This window comes from Labrus mixtus, chromosome 6, assembly GCF_963584025.1.
Source record: "Labrus mixtus chromosome 6, fLabMix1.1, whole genome shotgun sequence".
Classification (NCBI taxonomy): Eukaryota; Metazoa; Chordata; class Actinopteri; order Labriformes; family Labridae; genus Labrus; species Labrus mixtus.
Window position 1 is genome coordinate 15433732 of NC_083617.1, and position 15776 is coordinate 15449507.

Here is a 15776-nt window from a genome sequence, read left to right on the forward strand (position 1 = left end):
CCTTTAAGTTGAAGACTTGAGGGACGGACTTCCAGAAGGCACATGTCAGATGATCTTAGCATTATGAGCCAGTTGCATGTAAGTAAATTAGCAGTGTATTATCATAGTGAACACAAGGCTCAGATTTCAGAGATCCCGACTATCCTTAAGTACCAAAAATAGCACCATAGCAGCTGTTTTGTTTTGTGGTTGATTTTCAAGATGTTTGTCAAGATAGAGAAAAGTAGACAGCAGAACGACATACACACAAAATGAAACCAGACACCCTTACGAGAAACAAATAGGTGCATGAAGTCAATCATTTAGGAAACACACACACACACACACACACACAACCAATTGCCCACCTGTGGGTATACACACTAACAAAAACTCTCCGGCAGATATGTATGGGTCATTAGAAAGTAATGCAGCTGGCCTTGTCTATTACAATGAGTGACGGTTTTGGAGGAGTGTCTGCCCAGGGGATGGTCACCATAGAAACGGCTCACAAATCCCCAGCAGCATGTCTGTGTGTGTCACTGTTAAAGCGAAGAGACGACAGCCGGCCTCACACACACACAGTAAGTCATCATCAGCTACACACCCTGACAGCCCAGAGAAGGGCAAAACACACACACACACGCTCATATTAAATACTTAATGAAACACCTTCACTTGCATAGGAGGGGAGATGATTAAATCAGGCATACACACCAAAATATGTTACAAACACATTGATCAAAGGGTAAGGAGCATACACACACACACACACACACACACACACACACACACACACACACACACATACACACGCGCGCACACACACACACACACACACGCTTTTATTCAGACTGAAACAGACAGTGACAGGCTTATATGCGGTCGAAACAAGCAAAAGGAAAGGATGTTTTATGCATTCACACTGGTCATCTGTTGTTGCTGCTGTAAAAATAAATAGAAGAGAAGTGTGTGTGTTTGTGTGAGGTGTGTGCGTGTGTGTGTGTGTGTGTACCTGGATGAGGCTGGCAGCTGGATTCCTCCTCTTTTCAAAGTGCTTCTGCCGATGCTGCTCCTGCACCTTCAGGGCAAAACCTGACCCAAGGATGCCCTACAGGCAGAAAAACAAACTCTTGAGGTTTTAACCTGCTGCATCACAACACCGTTGCTTTTCCTGTTAGCGTTAGCTGAATGGAGCTGTGATTAAATGATTTAGTAAAATAATGCGTGTCCGTGTGTGACTCACAGCTGGTAGTGCGAAGAAGGAGATCCCCAGCAGAGCAAAACCAGCCGATAATAATCTCCCAGTCCACGTCTGTGGAGTTTTATCCCCATAGCCAATGGTGGTGAGAGTTATCTGTGGGGTCAGAGGTCAAATCTGCCAATCAGGATAGTGTAGGAAATTATGGTTTGTATGTACCAACGTCGATCATTTTATTCTGCATAATCACTGACAGCTATAGAATCTCATAACTATACATTTTACATCATGTTTTTACAAAACCAGGGTTCAGAACCCTCATAGAAGGTGGACAATATGAATGCACCGATACTCTGTATAGGCACTAGTAGACGCGGACAGGAGTATTTGGGTCAAATTACACTTCTAGTCACTACATAGTCTTGCAGTCAAATAAAAAAAAGTGTTTTTCTTTCAAGTATCTTCCACAAGCTGGTTAATAATCTTATATTATGACATTGTGAAAAACCTGTTCCACGCATGCACTACTGAAAAAAGGGAGGATTGGGGTATTCACAGTGTCAACAAAAGAGTGGAAAAGAACATACAAGCAAGCAGAAAAGGGTGTGAAGCATGTAGCCCACTCCCAAACTTTAAGGACATTGTTAGGAGTGCAGCGCATGAATTTAAGGGGCTAAATTACAGTAGCTGTCCAACAAACTGACCCTTAAGAGCAGAAGAAATAAGTCGTAGTTAGCCTCTTAGTTAGTAACATAGCATAGCATAACATTGTTAGTGGTTATTTACATAAAACATATAATAAGACTTGAGATGCTTTAAGTGTTTTATATTACTTTACAGAGTTTACACAAGCAAAACTGGGTAACTAGCTTAGTGACCTTCATAAATTCATGACCACAATGCATTAGTAGGCTGTAGGGCTGGTGATATTTCGGTTTGTGTGTTCAACACCTGCAGTTTTTGTGTTGACTCATACATCTTTAAAGTTTACGTAACGTAACTGAACCTTTGCACTCAAATTATTTAACAGCTTTTAGTGACGAGCAGAAAGAGAGACTCTTCCATGTGGGAACAGAGAGTGTCTGAGTGTCCTTTCCAAAAACAAGCCATAACAGGTCGGTCTCACCTGGCAGCAGGAGAAAATGAATGTATTGATCTGACCATTTCTTGAGGCCGTGTTGTCTGTTCTCCACATTCTCCCGGTGTAATGGGTTTTAGATGGAGGAGGAAACAGTGCAGTACAGCCAGCCAAGTGTGACTTTTAAGGCCAGTGCTGTTGGTTTTCGTATTGCTCTTGTCATTAAGGTCACCCGGCCCCGCAAATGGATATATATCACTGCTGTCCAATAAAACCAGGATGACTTAAAAGTTTTCTGACTTTCTGTGATTTTGCCAAGAATTATGGGAAGCAAAAGTGCTATATTAAATAGGGCACTCCTATATCCTTCTCCTTGTGATTTACACACTGTCTTATGCCATGTGTGCTTACCGTGCCCCACCACAGAGCGTCAGCATAGGTGGCAAACTCCTTGTTGAATTCTTTCTCCACCAGATAGACCAGAAAGGAGGAGAAGATTAGCACCAGGAACCCGATGTACCAGGCCGTCACCAGCTCCTACAAGACACACGGGCACAATCAGGATTAGAGTTGAAACAGATGATAGCTGCAGGTGAAGCATCGCCATGCAAAATACATTATCTATATAAACAGATACAACATAAACATGATAAGAGTTATATTACGATAGAACAGACATTGTGAGTAATATAAGATAAGATCTAATAAAACTTTATTTTTCCCACATCACGGAAATGTTTCTGTGCTTAATTGTCAGCTGATTTGCGGTCGAAGTGAAATAACACAATGCCACCGGCATCTTTTCAGTTTATATCCGAACCATTTAAGGTCGAAGTAATAATGAGAACTGATCTGATTGATTCAGACTGCATGGAAAATTATAGGAGATAAACATCACACATCCTTGCAGACGATTTTTTTTAACTGGCTACTCTAAAGCAAGCTAATAAGATTGTCAGTGACTCCTCCCATGTTCTACATCCAGAGTACGAGCTGCTGCCCTCCGGTACGAGGTTCAGAGTTCCCCGTTGTAGACTGAACAGGTTTAAAAATTCATTTATCCCTGTTTCTATAAAACTGTTAAATATTAGCAAATAAGACTGATTATACTGGTATTGTCTTTGTGTGTTTGCACCGGTATTTTAAGAAGAACCTGATAATTTATCATTTACTTAATTAATGTTCATCTTGTTATGCAATGTTTATCATTGTATGTTTGATGTGAATGATGATGTTGGTTGTGGTCTTTTTTATGGCTGCAGCACAGGTGAAGAGCCCAAGATAAATGTCTCACTTTGCGAGACAATAAAGTTCATCTTGAATCTTGAATCTTGAGACACAGTTCAAAATTGTCCTACCTTACTGTGTGCATAAACTACAGATCCCAGCAGCTTCCAGGTCCCTCCCCTGCGGTCCATACGCACCATACGCAGGATCTGAAGGAAACGAAGGCTACGCAGCGCAGACGTGGCGAAGATGTTACCCTGACTACCGGCTGAAACCACAGCAACCGAGGCGATGAGCACAATGATGTCTGGGGAGTAGAAGAGAGGAAATTAAAGGTCACAGGTTCCACAATAAAAAAAAAAATAAAAAAAAACAGGAGCTGGGTTTGACTCACCCACTTTCTTAACATATCCACGCACTCATCCATCACCTTTACAACAACTATTGATTCACTGCAAGCCGTTTGTTTCTGTTTCTATCTCTATCACTCTTCTTCTGTCACTCTGTCTACAATCCTTAACTACCACACTTGTTCATCTCTTATTTCCCAGCAGGCTGTCTGGAGAACCACTTTTCTCCAGAAGGATGTCTTTTGATACCAGATACTGTACATTAAGCAGAGACTGGAGGGAAACTTTAAGATCAGTGCACTTCCAAAGAAATAAATATAACCTGATGATCATGTCTTCAAATGTTTGAAGATGCAGAACAGCACTGCACTCAGGTTAGAGTCTTTGGAAAGAGACAAGAATGTTCTCTATGACAGAGATCCCTTTAAAAATACAAAATATATTTTGGCCAAGACAGCTGATTACAATGAGTAAAACTCTTACTGTAGTATGGTAATGTATGCCGGTCTTTGTGAGGCTTTTTCTGCACTTGTCCAACACACGGAGACATACCTATGACACAGAACGGCTTCCTGGCAAAGCGGAGGCGTCCCTGCCAGCCTCGGTAGCGGCAGCAGCAGCCAGCGCTCCATATCCTGATGATGTACTCCAGACCAAACACAACGATCATCACAAACTCCTGAAAGACACACATACACCAAAGACAAAAACACATAAGCACACATGCTGAAACCTTCAAATCCAGTTTATTAGTGCTGTACAGTTGTTGTTTTTTTTTTTTCACCACCTGCTCTGACTGATGGCTTTCTGCTTAATTACATCTGAGGCACAGGCGCTTAACTTAAATTACATTTTAACAGTGTGACTTTGTCGCAAGGGACCAATCATTAAAGTTCATTAAGGTGCAGAGAATGCACAATCAGGGTTTGTAATGCAGGCATGAGCATCCCACAGACTCACACACACACACACAACTACACACACACACACGCTCAATAATGTTAATTTAACCATGTGACATTCCTAATTCATCAGAGTAGAATGAGATGCACTCAGTCAGTAAGCTCTCCCTGGTGCTTGCTAATCAAATACATTAACTCGTGCATATGAATGTGTGTTACCAGGATGAGCAGGCAGTGAGAGGAGAACTCCTGGTGAGCTGGGATGGTGGAATACACAGAGAGAACCAGACATCCAAACACCAGGATGAACCTGTGGAGACAAAAGCAGGCAACACACGAATCAGTTTGCATCCTACATGAAAATGTGACGACTAAATCACAACATGGTTTTTATCATTTGCTCAGTTTATTTGAACCTAAACCTCACACTGATGGGCTTATGTCTCCTCTGCCGTTCAGAGCAGTTGAAGGACCACAAGATTACCAGTTACAGTGAGGATACAGCCGCCTCACCTTTCGGTTTATAGTGAGGGGTAACAGATATAACACTAGTTTAAAAAGCAGTAGACACAATGCTGCAGACTGTGATCATGTGTGACTGTGTGTATGCTCCAGGTATTCATCGACAGCTTCACATTTTAAGTTGAAGTCCTTTGTGGTGCTAATATGAGAGAGTCTTGCTGCATTGATTTGAACCATGATGTCTTACCATACAGTGACTGATTTTCTCGCCAACTCTTCGGAAGCAACCTCAACTTGTTGTCTTGAACTGACTGGTTCATTCTCTCTCCCCGACAGAAACAGACATTCACCTGAACTACAACTGTCTCTGATACAGTTTTAGATTTTGGTGTTCTGTTGAGTCGGCTATCGCTGCTGGTAGTTTAATGTGTGGAAACTCAACAATCAACTTAAAGTCAAAGTTTTCACAGCCAAAACAGGTGAAGCAAAAAGAGATGAGGAGGCAAAACACGTTCACACATTTTCACCTTAAAGCCAAAATCACTCTTTTAACCTTTAATGATTTCTATGAATTATATTTTCTCTACCTGTGAAAGCCGAGCTAAAGTGCTTTATGCCTTGTCATCTTTCAAAGTGTAAAGTTCGAGTCGTATCAATGCAGGTTTTTTTTTAGATACCAATTATTAACAATTGAGTTAAACGGAACCTGTTTGTGGCGCTAACACTCCTCTACACAAGTCTTTGCTGTTAACAGCGCTTACTTTCTTTTCGAGAAAATAGTTCCTTCCTCTGTGGAAGAATACATCCGCATACATTTCTCTAGTCGTGAGGGCCTAATCAAAGTCCCACCAGACTCCACTGTACCAGTGAGGACATTTTAAATGTTTTATCTCAATGTCCTAAAAACATCAGACACAAACTGTCATTATTCGACACCCACTGATGTGAGACGATGTCAATTATTTTTTTTTGCAATTTATGTTTCTTTTCACTGCATGTAGGTCAAAGCTCCAGTAGGATCAAAAGTGATAGTCGGGAGCTGTGAGAACATTAATAGACTTAAATCTACATAAACATGAACTTTATCAGCTTTTATTTTGATGTTTCAACCAGAGCCTTCCTCATTGCCTCACTGAGCCAAAGTAGCTTTCATCTGCTGCCTGCGGGGAAACCACTCAGGCCTTTGTAAGTCATATGTTAACTTGGTTAATGAGCAAGAAAAAATAAAATTCATGCAGCAGCTTCAAGGCAACATATGAACTGGCTAGAAGCCTCTTGCATGCTGTTCCTCTGTGTTGCTTTGTCGAGAAGCCATCTGTCTTTCTGATACACATGGTCTCCTCATCCCTACAGATCTTTGAATGTGTTTGTGTCTATTCCAGGCTCTCTGTTTTCCCTCCTCTTTAATCTCTTATGCTCTTTGCTTTTCCACTCGACCTTCCGTCTTCCTCGGCTCCCTTCTCCATCTCACATCTCTCTGCCTCGGTTTGCCCTTCTCTCTCACTGAATGTCTCAACAAGCCATTGTTCTTTTCCCTCTCCTGTATGAATAATGCCACAATTTGTTTTCAGTGGGATCCACGAGGAATATGTATATAGAGGAAGAATCTTTACTGTGAAACACAGTTTGTGTGTTGGCTTCTTTTTCTACCACATACTTTACTGAGTAGTTACTGATATAAAATGTAACCTGAAATGTTAATAATTCACACATATCTAGTTATCAACTGCTGTATTAAGGTCCAGCTCAACTGTTCATGCAGTTATTCTTGATGTTCATATTTAAAGAAACTTCTTCTGCAAAGGTCACAAGGTCTGTTCAAGCTCTTTTCATTTACAGGTATGTTTGTCCACTCAAGTCAATATAACCCCACTGGTCTATTTCATATTTCATCAAACCACCCTCCAGATCTTTTAGCACGATCTATACTTAAGCATGAAAATGGAGAGGACTGTATATGCAGGTATAGAAAATCGAAATGCCATGAGTGCAACTGAATAAAACAAGACCACCATGAGAGCATCAAAGAGCCTTCATCAACTTAACAACAGTTTGCCTGAGGCACTGTAGAGTCAGTCTGATCGCTGAGAATATCAACAGGGTTTTTTTTTTTTGCCCTCCAGGTAAAAAGAAAATTTCACCCTAAACACTTTATTGGCAAAATGCAACAAAACACTCAATTGTCTGTTCATCTTTTGTTCCGTTAAAGTCTGAATTTCAGAAAGCAACAGATGACATTTTAGGGTCAATGCTGGTTATGAAAACTTAATTGGCAACGAAAATTGCATGGGATCTTAATTTGGGAGGAAAATTAATTTCCATGAACTTCTCACCCTTAAAATAAAAGTAGTATTACAAAAAGCTCATGGATGATTTTGCACAAATTAAATTATTTTGTATGAACAATTGTGAAATTCTTCATCAATTTATAATATCTACGAAAAGCTTTCAGCTCAAGGTCTGAGCTTTAAGAAAAAGATGTTCATGTTTCTGTTTCCTTCACGCCCTCTACTCAGCAGAACTTTACGGCCTTGAGTGAATGAATAAAAAGATTTAAGAATCAAAAATAATTGAATACCTGAATATGAAAAGAAAATAAGGCCGCCCTGAGCGTTTGAGGAGATTGTGACATTCCTATAATCAAATGAAATGAATAAACAATTTTACAACTTTTTTTATTTTTATTAAATTGAACAGTTAAGATTTGATTGAAGTGCTTTGAGCTCTCATTTCTTATCTTTGTAGGTCAAAGACATCTGTCTACAGGGGTGGAGGTTTTGATTCAACACTAGATTGGGGTCTGTCACCCTGGAAAAGTTCAGTGTCATTTATTCAACCTTTATTTATTCCCAAGAAATCATTGAGGGCAAGCCCTCGTTTACACTGATGTCCAGAGTACAATTGAAACGAATAGATGACAAAAACAACAAAGACATCATACATAGATTATAAAATCAGAAGAATAAGACTACAGTTTAAACATTTACACTCCTAAGCACAGTGATTTGTAATCGTCATTATTTCCTGCATTCTGGTTGTTGTTTTTTATGCACTGATTTTGGGGAAATGCATTTATTTTTGTAAAATGTTTGTGAAAACACATTAGTTGATTCCTTTATTACAATAAAAAAAGTTCCTCTGGTTAGATCTCAGATGCCATTATTTATGGATGAATTTATTGCAAGGTTTATGTAACCTAAAGACAAATCTTAGAGATTATTGGGATTTGCCAATTTACTAAACCATTAATTATTAACCACTATGGACTATTATACTCCTGCAAAGTGATGCATCTTACCTGCATGTTGGTGCTTCTTGTACCAAACACTAACATGCTTATGTCTTGTTAGATCAGGTAATGATTTAATCATACTCAAATGTAAAACAACAGGTTTGCCCTGTGAAACTCAAGTTTCTCTGATGGGATTGATTAGGGATAAAATTACATTTTATTTCTTGGACAAAATTATAAGTGTAACAAAATCTGCAGTAGCTGAATATTTCGAGGCAAAAGTCCCTTTTTGTCCCTTCTTAATTCTACTCTCTCTCCATGAAAAAGAATCAGCAACATGACTGATTTAATATTTAATTTACAATACTTAAAGGCATAACAACAATGCATGGAAACGTGCATTTATTCACATCGTCTTTGCTCATTTATTTGCAATATATTTGCATGGGAATCTTAGGAAACCTTTAGGACAAATGAATAAGACTTTTGTGGAACCAAGGATGATTGAAATCTCCATTAAGATACACTGAAGAGATGATATGCAGAGAAACATTGAAAATGTAAACTTCTCATTCAGGTATCTTTCACACACTCACACGCACAGTGCTGCAAAAAATGCTGACATAACATAAAATACAATATGTACCAAAAAAGAAAAGCGTAAAAGTCTGAGTCAAAGTCACAACGTGACAAAACCGAACAGTAGAACAAAAGAGAGACCAAAACAAACATGATTTAAGCTATTAAGCAGAGATCCCATTACGCTAAAAGTCTTGTTTACACAGATATGTATAATACATAAATTAACACGCACACACGTGCAGCCCAGTACAAAGCCAGACACACAACATCAGAGAGAGCAATATTTGGCTTTACTTCTCATGTTTCTAATAAATTGCTTCTCAGATGACACATCGAAGTGGCAGAAGATTTTAAATGCTCAAACAGACTCAGGAGAGTGTGAGCGTGTGTGACTGTGAATCCATTCCTTTGAAACGCGTCATGAGGATCATAAATTGATCTTTGCGTAGCAAGCATGTGTGTATGAACAAGTTTGTTTAAGATAAACCTGTAAGAGGGTGCACATGTTTTCCTTTATGTGTTTGTACGAAATACACATCTGAAGTTGAGAAGGACAGGAAGGGTGTGTTTTATGTGTGTGTGTGTGTGTGTGTGTGTGTGTGTGTGTGTGTGTGAGACGGTTTTTGGGTACGCGAGAGGTCAGGGTTTTCCACACAATACAGTCTGGTATCATTATCTATTTCCTTCTTTCTTTCAGTGCCAACCGTGCATACCCTTTCAATCAAGACGCGCGAGGGAGGGAACGGAAACAGAGAGAGAGAGAAAGAGAAACCCAGAGAGTCAGTGAGGAAACACAAAGGAAGACACCGGGGTCATGTGAAGAGAACAAGAGCAGCACTTAGAGCTCCACAGTGGCACAAAGCGAAAAACAATTGGAGGACTCTGCAGGAGTAGTGGGTTCAGCAGGTTCTGCAGCAAGGCTAGCTGAGGCTGTGATGGGAAGATAGAAGACGAGCTTAGCTATAAATAACTTTTCTCCTTCTATTACGGGCCTGGTGGATCGGTGCATCAGGAATTAAACAAGAGCGATATAAGGAAAGAGATGACAGGCTGAGCGAACAGACTGAACACAGTCAGTCTATTTCCAGCCTATTGTTGGATCTCACCATGTCGACTATCATTGTGTCGATCGTGGTTTTATCCTATCCAGTACATGCTTTGACAGTTTACGGCCGTTTGTGTGGGTAAATGTTCCTCAAATGATTTGTAGTCCTCTATTTGAGAAATATCACCAGACTTCTGCTAGAGATGTGGCATGCACAAATATTTTTGAACTTTTGCTTTCAGGTAAAACTCAGCCAACATGTACACAAGGGCGACTGTCACCATGTCCCAACTAAAAGGGACTTGATAGTTGGACACTATATGCTGTTAAAGCTCAGCTGTTCCCATTAGGGTTGCCACCCGTCCCGTAAAATACGGAATCGTCCCGTATTTTACACTTTGACATTGCGTCCCGTTTTGAATCAATACGGGACGCGGTTTGTCCCGTATTTCCAAGACGCCTTGAACTCAGCATCATTCCGCCCACATTCAGCCGGCTAGTTCCCGCCTCCTCGGAGCGTCCGTTGGTTTGTTTGGTTCTTTTTTGGCATGAGCAATGAGAGCTCTTTAGTGATTGGCTTAGAGAAAGTCATAGGAGTCAGAAGGAAACATGTCTGCGGCTGCCTCTGATACCCGCACCGTGCACCATTGAAACGTAAACGGATGCAGAAATACAGACGCGAGTAGAAAGTAATGCCTGGCTTGACAGTGTCAGTGAAAATGAATATAATGTAAAGGAAACTATTGTAGGCCTACTTAATATATTTTCTCCGATGTTTATAGATAGGTTATTCCAGTAGCCTATAGTTTGGATAGTGTGAATATTTTTCAGTACATAAAACAAGAAGATGACATTTATTTTAGCCAAATCTGTATTCACAGTATGGCCTGGGCAAGATATCATCAATACAACATCAATATATCAACAGAAGACACTTAATAGTTCAAAACCATATTAATAGTATCATTCATGATTTCATGAGAAAACAACTAAAACGACAGACAGAAGGACAGAATAAATTAATAAAAATACTATTAAATTCGTACTGTTTATTTAATCTGTCATCCTCCCCTCTATGTTACAGCAGAGTCAAAAGCACTTCAATAATACTCTGTTAATGAATTAATGTTAAGTTAATAACTTTATTTGAAGTTTAAGTTAAGTTGTAAATTAAATAGGCCTAGCTAGTAGTAAGCATCTGCTGAAGTCCTGTTAGGTGCATTTCATTGTGCATACATTACTGTATCCGCCTTTACACGGAAGTTTTGCGTTTGTAAATTATTTCAGAAAAAACTTTAAGTATGACTCTTAATACTTCATTAAAACAACGTTTTAAATCATGATTCACCACAACTGGTGCCCCACCCCGTTGGGCCAGTGGTGCTCAGGCCCCTACTGAGTTGGGGTGTCCTTTATTTTTCTGCTTGGAAGGTGGCAGCCCTAGTTCCCATGGCAGTTAGCAAGAAGCTAGAGGGGCTGCACAATGACCATGTTACTGCACTTGGAGCATTTGCAATAAAAATTGAGCGCTTGATCACTCGTGCATACATTTAACCTGATGTAACTGCGCTCATGAAGCAGTTATAATGGCCATGATTTCACACCATTTCCATGCACTAAGATGAAGCTCAAGCTAAACATCAACTTCTCTGAGACTCAATGGTTACAATTAAATTGCAAAATATTAAAATAAAATAATTTTACATTTAGATTCAGAAGGAACATGTTTCAATCAGGAATACGAAAACACAAACAGAAAATGTGACTTCCACTTCCAATTTTTTTTATATTGCACATCAAGCCGTCACAATACTGTTGTCTTATATTGCATATTTTCACACACGATGTAGTCCTAACAGGTAGAAAATAATTGCGTCCTGAGCAACCTTCGAGCTTGAAATGGTAACCTAATCACATCACAAAGATGCTAGAGCCAAAAGTTGCTTTATTCTGCTTGATTAATTTCCTGAAGAGGAGCTGAGAGAGAGGGAAGCAGTAAGAAGGAGTACAGCCAGCCAGCTCCTTGCCAACAATCTATTAGTTAATCCTTGTGTTTATCCATTCTCAAGCAGTATCTTACCTGATGATGGCAGCAATAAAACACCAGGTTTTATTTCTAAGCAACTATTCGACCAAACAGAGCTTGGCCAAGGACACGGTGCTGCACAGGCCAGCTCACTCGGCTCACTTCTGAAAAGTTTTTCTCCAACAAAAGCAAATACGAACTACAATAATAGTCAATATATCAGATTCCTCTCAAAGGGTTCAAGCAGCTGGGTCAAATGGAGCTGGAGAGAATTCACTGTCTTACATTGAAGTGCATGTGTGCTGATGCAATGCCTTGAACCAGAGCAGAAGTATCTGTTCAATATTCAAACCTGTTGCTCTGAAAGCTACAGCGTGACCAGCAGCATGTTATTCTAAGAGACTTCTTCCAGAGCCGGTAACAGATGTAGGACTCCCACAGCCTGCTGTACCCAGCAGCTTTGAACTTACGAAGACAAACTCCATTATACAGCACTGTGCTTGGTCCAAATACTGAAGATACACTATAGTCACCAAATGGTAAATGGTGAATGGACTTGAGCTTATATAGGGCTTTTCTAGTCTTCTGACTACTCAAAGTGCTTTTACATGCATGTCACACCTATCCATTCACACACTGATGGCAGAGGTTGCTATGTAGTGAGACCATCAGAAGAAACTAATCCCATTCATACACTGCCGACGAAGCAGTGGGAGCTATTCAGGCTCAAGTGTCTTGCCCAAGGACATGTTGCTGCATGAGCTGGGGATCGAACCCTCGACCTTCCGGTGGAGAGACGATGACTCTACCAACGGAGCCACAGCCCCAAATGCACACTCTCAGTTTGATTGTTTTTCCTTAATGTCAAAGAAAGGTATCGCGATACTTTGATGCAGCAAATTTCTTTGCACAGCCGTACTGCAGCAGGTTAAGAAGCAGCTCTTTGTTTTCTTTTCCTAAATGTAAGAAGTGAGAGAACACACACTGAGAGGAAGAGAGAGAGGGAGATGGTAATGTTTTGGAGAGGGGTACAGGGAAGAAAGAAAGAGCCGGGCGGGAGCCAACTTTCCATGATGTGGGATGCGCCGAGGATGGGTGACGGGTGCAAGAAGCTTTTAGTGTGTGTGTTCTTGCTAACTAGACACAGACTGACAAACTGTTGAAGAAAGCCAACAACTAACAGGGTTCATAAAAACACAAGCTCACAGACACAGACACACACACACACGCATCAGATTCCCATCAGCACCCATCCCAGCTCTGATACCACTCCAGGACTCCTGTGCAGAGTGCTGTTCAACAGATGTCAGACAGACAAGCGAATGCGTGAGAGAAGATGAAAGGAGATGTTTAGAACTTAGTTCTACATTCAAGATGAGTACTTATTCATTATTCTTAAATAAACTTGAGCAAACCAAGCCAAACACATGGGGGGGGGCATTGAACGGGGGGGGGGGGGGGGTTAGGGGCAGGTCTTCTGCCTCTGCATCTCTTTTTCCTTGAACTTTATTTCAAAGACATGTCTCATCTGATTTCTGAGAAATTAAAGTAGTTTCATCCAATTCAAACCTCTCTGCCAAGAGAATTAAAAGCACAACTTTACAGTTGCTGTGCAGTTGAAGACGTATCTGTTCTGTTTTACAATTAACTCTGGTATTGCTGTGAAAACGCAGCAGATTCACATATCTGCCCCTTTGCTCCTTTTTTCCCCACTTTGCTCAGCCAGCGATATTGTACCCTTAATGGCATGAGGGCATTACATTTTTTCTGTCTAAGGGAAACCATTGTGCTAAGTGGGCAGCTTTGATTAATGCCACTTACCAGGAGGTAGCAGCAAGTGAATTGGATTTCATTACTCATCTCTTGTTCGTGCGATCCCAAGAGAGTTAGGATTGAACGATCACAATGTCTGTGCAGCTTATGGTGCTCCATTTAGTCAAGTTCAACGCATGGAATGTGAGAAATCTATTAATGCACTTTGTGTTTCAGTAGACAGGGCATTCTCTTCTTGCTTTGTAAGCTAGTGTGGGAAATGTAGGAAGCTTTTTTTTTTTTTTTACTTATTCTTCAAGAGTGAAGTAGACCAATTATCTCTTAATATGTCGTTAAATATCTGTTCCATATATGAATCAGGCTGCTAGTTAATTAAGTGTGCAGTGATTTGAGATTGGAAGTACTTCAAATATGTCCAAGTGTTGAATCGTTGCTCTTGAATATTTCAAAGCAACATTCTGAGAAATTAGTACGGGTTGAGCATGTGAAGTCTCAGAAACACAAGCAAGATCCCAAGGATGACTAATTTAGCTTTCTTTAATTGAAGATTATGTCTCTCACATCTTCAGTGTTTTATCCAATGTATATCACTTATGATTAGCTAAGAAATGAAATGAGTTATACCTTCTTGGTGATTCTACAGCCTATGTTAAACCTTTTGTATTTCACATGATTTAATCTGCTCTTTGAAAAGTCTTAAGGCAGTCACTTTTTTTAAAATGCAGAGGAATTAAGAAACATTTTGCTGCATGTCTCTATGCCTCAAAGTCTGTTCAGAGGTTTAGAATATATCAGCTTCAGTTCACAAAAATACACAAATCATGTCAAGAGCTTTGTGTGAAAGCACTGTAGCTGAAGATTGAGAGACTCACTCACACCGCAGAGCTGTGAATGAGGGAATTAGAGGGGTGAAGCAGTGCTGTCTGCGTGCTTTGCTGGAGCAGAGTCAGCTCATTAGGCCAACAGATGGCCGACTAGTTCCCACTGCACAGAGACAGGGCAACTTAACTGCAGAGATGCTGACTCAGCCCGGCTTATGGTGGCGTAAGTGTGCGAGTCTGTAAGGGATATATGTATATATATGTGCTGCTAATGGCATTTTGAGTGTTGCGTGTATGTTTGTGCATGAATACGCATATTTGCAGTAACTGTACACTTGGTCTAAGCAGCAATCAAGCACGTCAGAGCATTAATCATTAATAATCTGAACTTTTGATTTGGCTTGTTTTTCTCTGCGTCTTTTCCTTTCCTCTGAAGTCTAGGCGCTCTGCTGAACGGAGGACGAAAAGATTTTAGAGGCCGCTTGTTCAGGGGGAGCATAGTGAGCGGTGTATATGTGCTGAAAATATCTTAAAAGCTCCTGCAAAAATTGAAAATAAATCAGAGCTACAGTAAAAAGGTGAACTGGTTGCCAGGAAACCTAACTGAGATTGTCCAGTCCTGTGTGACCAGAAAAAAAAAGGAAATCAAAGTGACCTCATATTTTGTTGCTTTGCAGCCTAAATTATTAAAGAATAAAAGAACCCATTTACCTTGATATTATAGTCCCTAAAACACACTGTCAGTCTTTTTACTTGAGTTGACATAGAAAAATACTTCTATATTGTGTTCTTGGTGTGCCAAAAAAGTGTGTGTCCAATCTAAAGTGTGGTTTAACTGCAGAAACAAACAGCAGAAGTTCAAGAACACAAACAATACCTGTTTCAACCTTTTATCCATTTACAACAAGTGGACAGGAGGGTGAGCGTGAGCAACCATTCTCAATGTGACAACCATGTGGTTTCACTTTTGTAACTCGTAGCCTGGTAGCCTATATTCCTTTTAATTCAATTCCAACCTTGTAGTGATTAGGATTATTTCACGGGTAAGAAGGCACCGGGGGAAAGTTTTTTAGTTGCGCTTTTAGTAGCACATTTTCG

The 15776-nt window shown here is 40.2% G+C and overlaps 1 protein-coding gene across 10 annotated transcripts in view; it reads right to left on the bottom strand.

Moving 5' to 3' along the window:
- kcnq5a (potassium voltage-gated channel, KQT-like subfamily, member 5a) overlaps window positions 1-15776 on the bottom strand; it is an 85464-nt gene that overhangs the window by 19827 nt on the left and 49861 nt on the right. For all 10 annotated transcript variants that reach the window (XM_061040235.1, XM_061040229.1, XM_061040237.1 and 7 more), the window contains exons 2-7: window positions 4957-5047; window positions 4388-4514; window positions 3617-3792; window positions 2670-2795; window positions 1226-1336; window positions 995-1090 (exon numbers count right to left, since the gene is read on the bottom strand). In XM_061040235.1, coding sequence (XP_060896218.1) covers window positions 995-1090; window positions 1226-1336; window positions 2670-2795; window positions 3617-3792; window positions 4388-4514; window positions 4957-5047 — 727 coding nt within the window. The remainder of the gene's footprint in view (window positions 1-994; window positions 1091-1225; window positions 1337-2669; window positions 2796-3616; window positions 3793-4387; window positions 4515-4956; window positions 5048-15776) is intronic.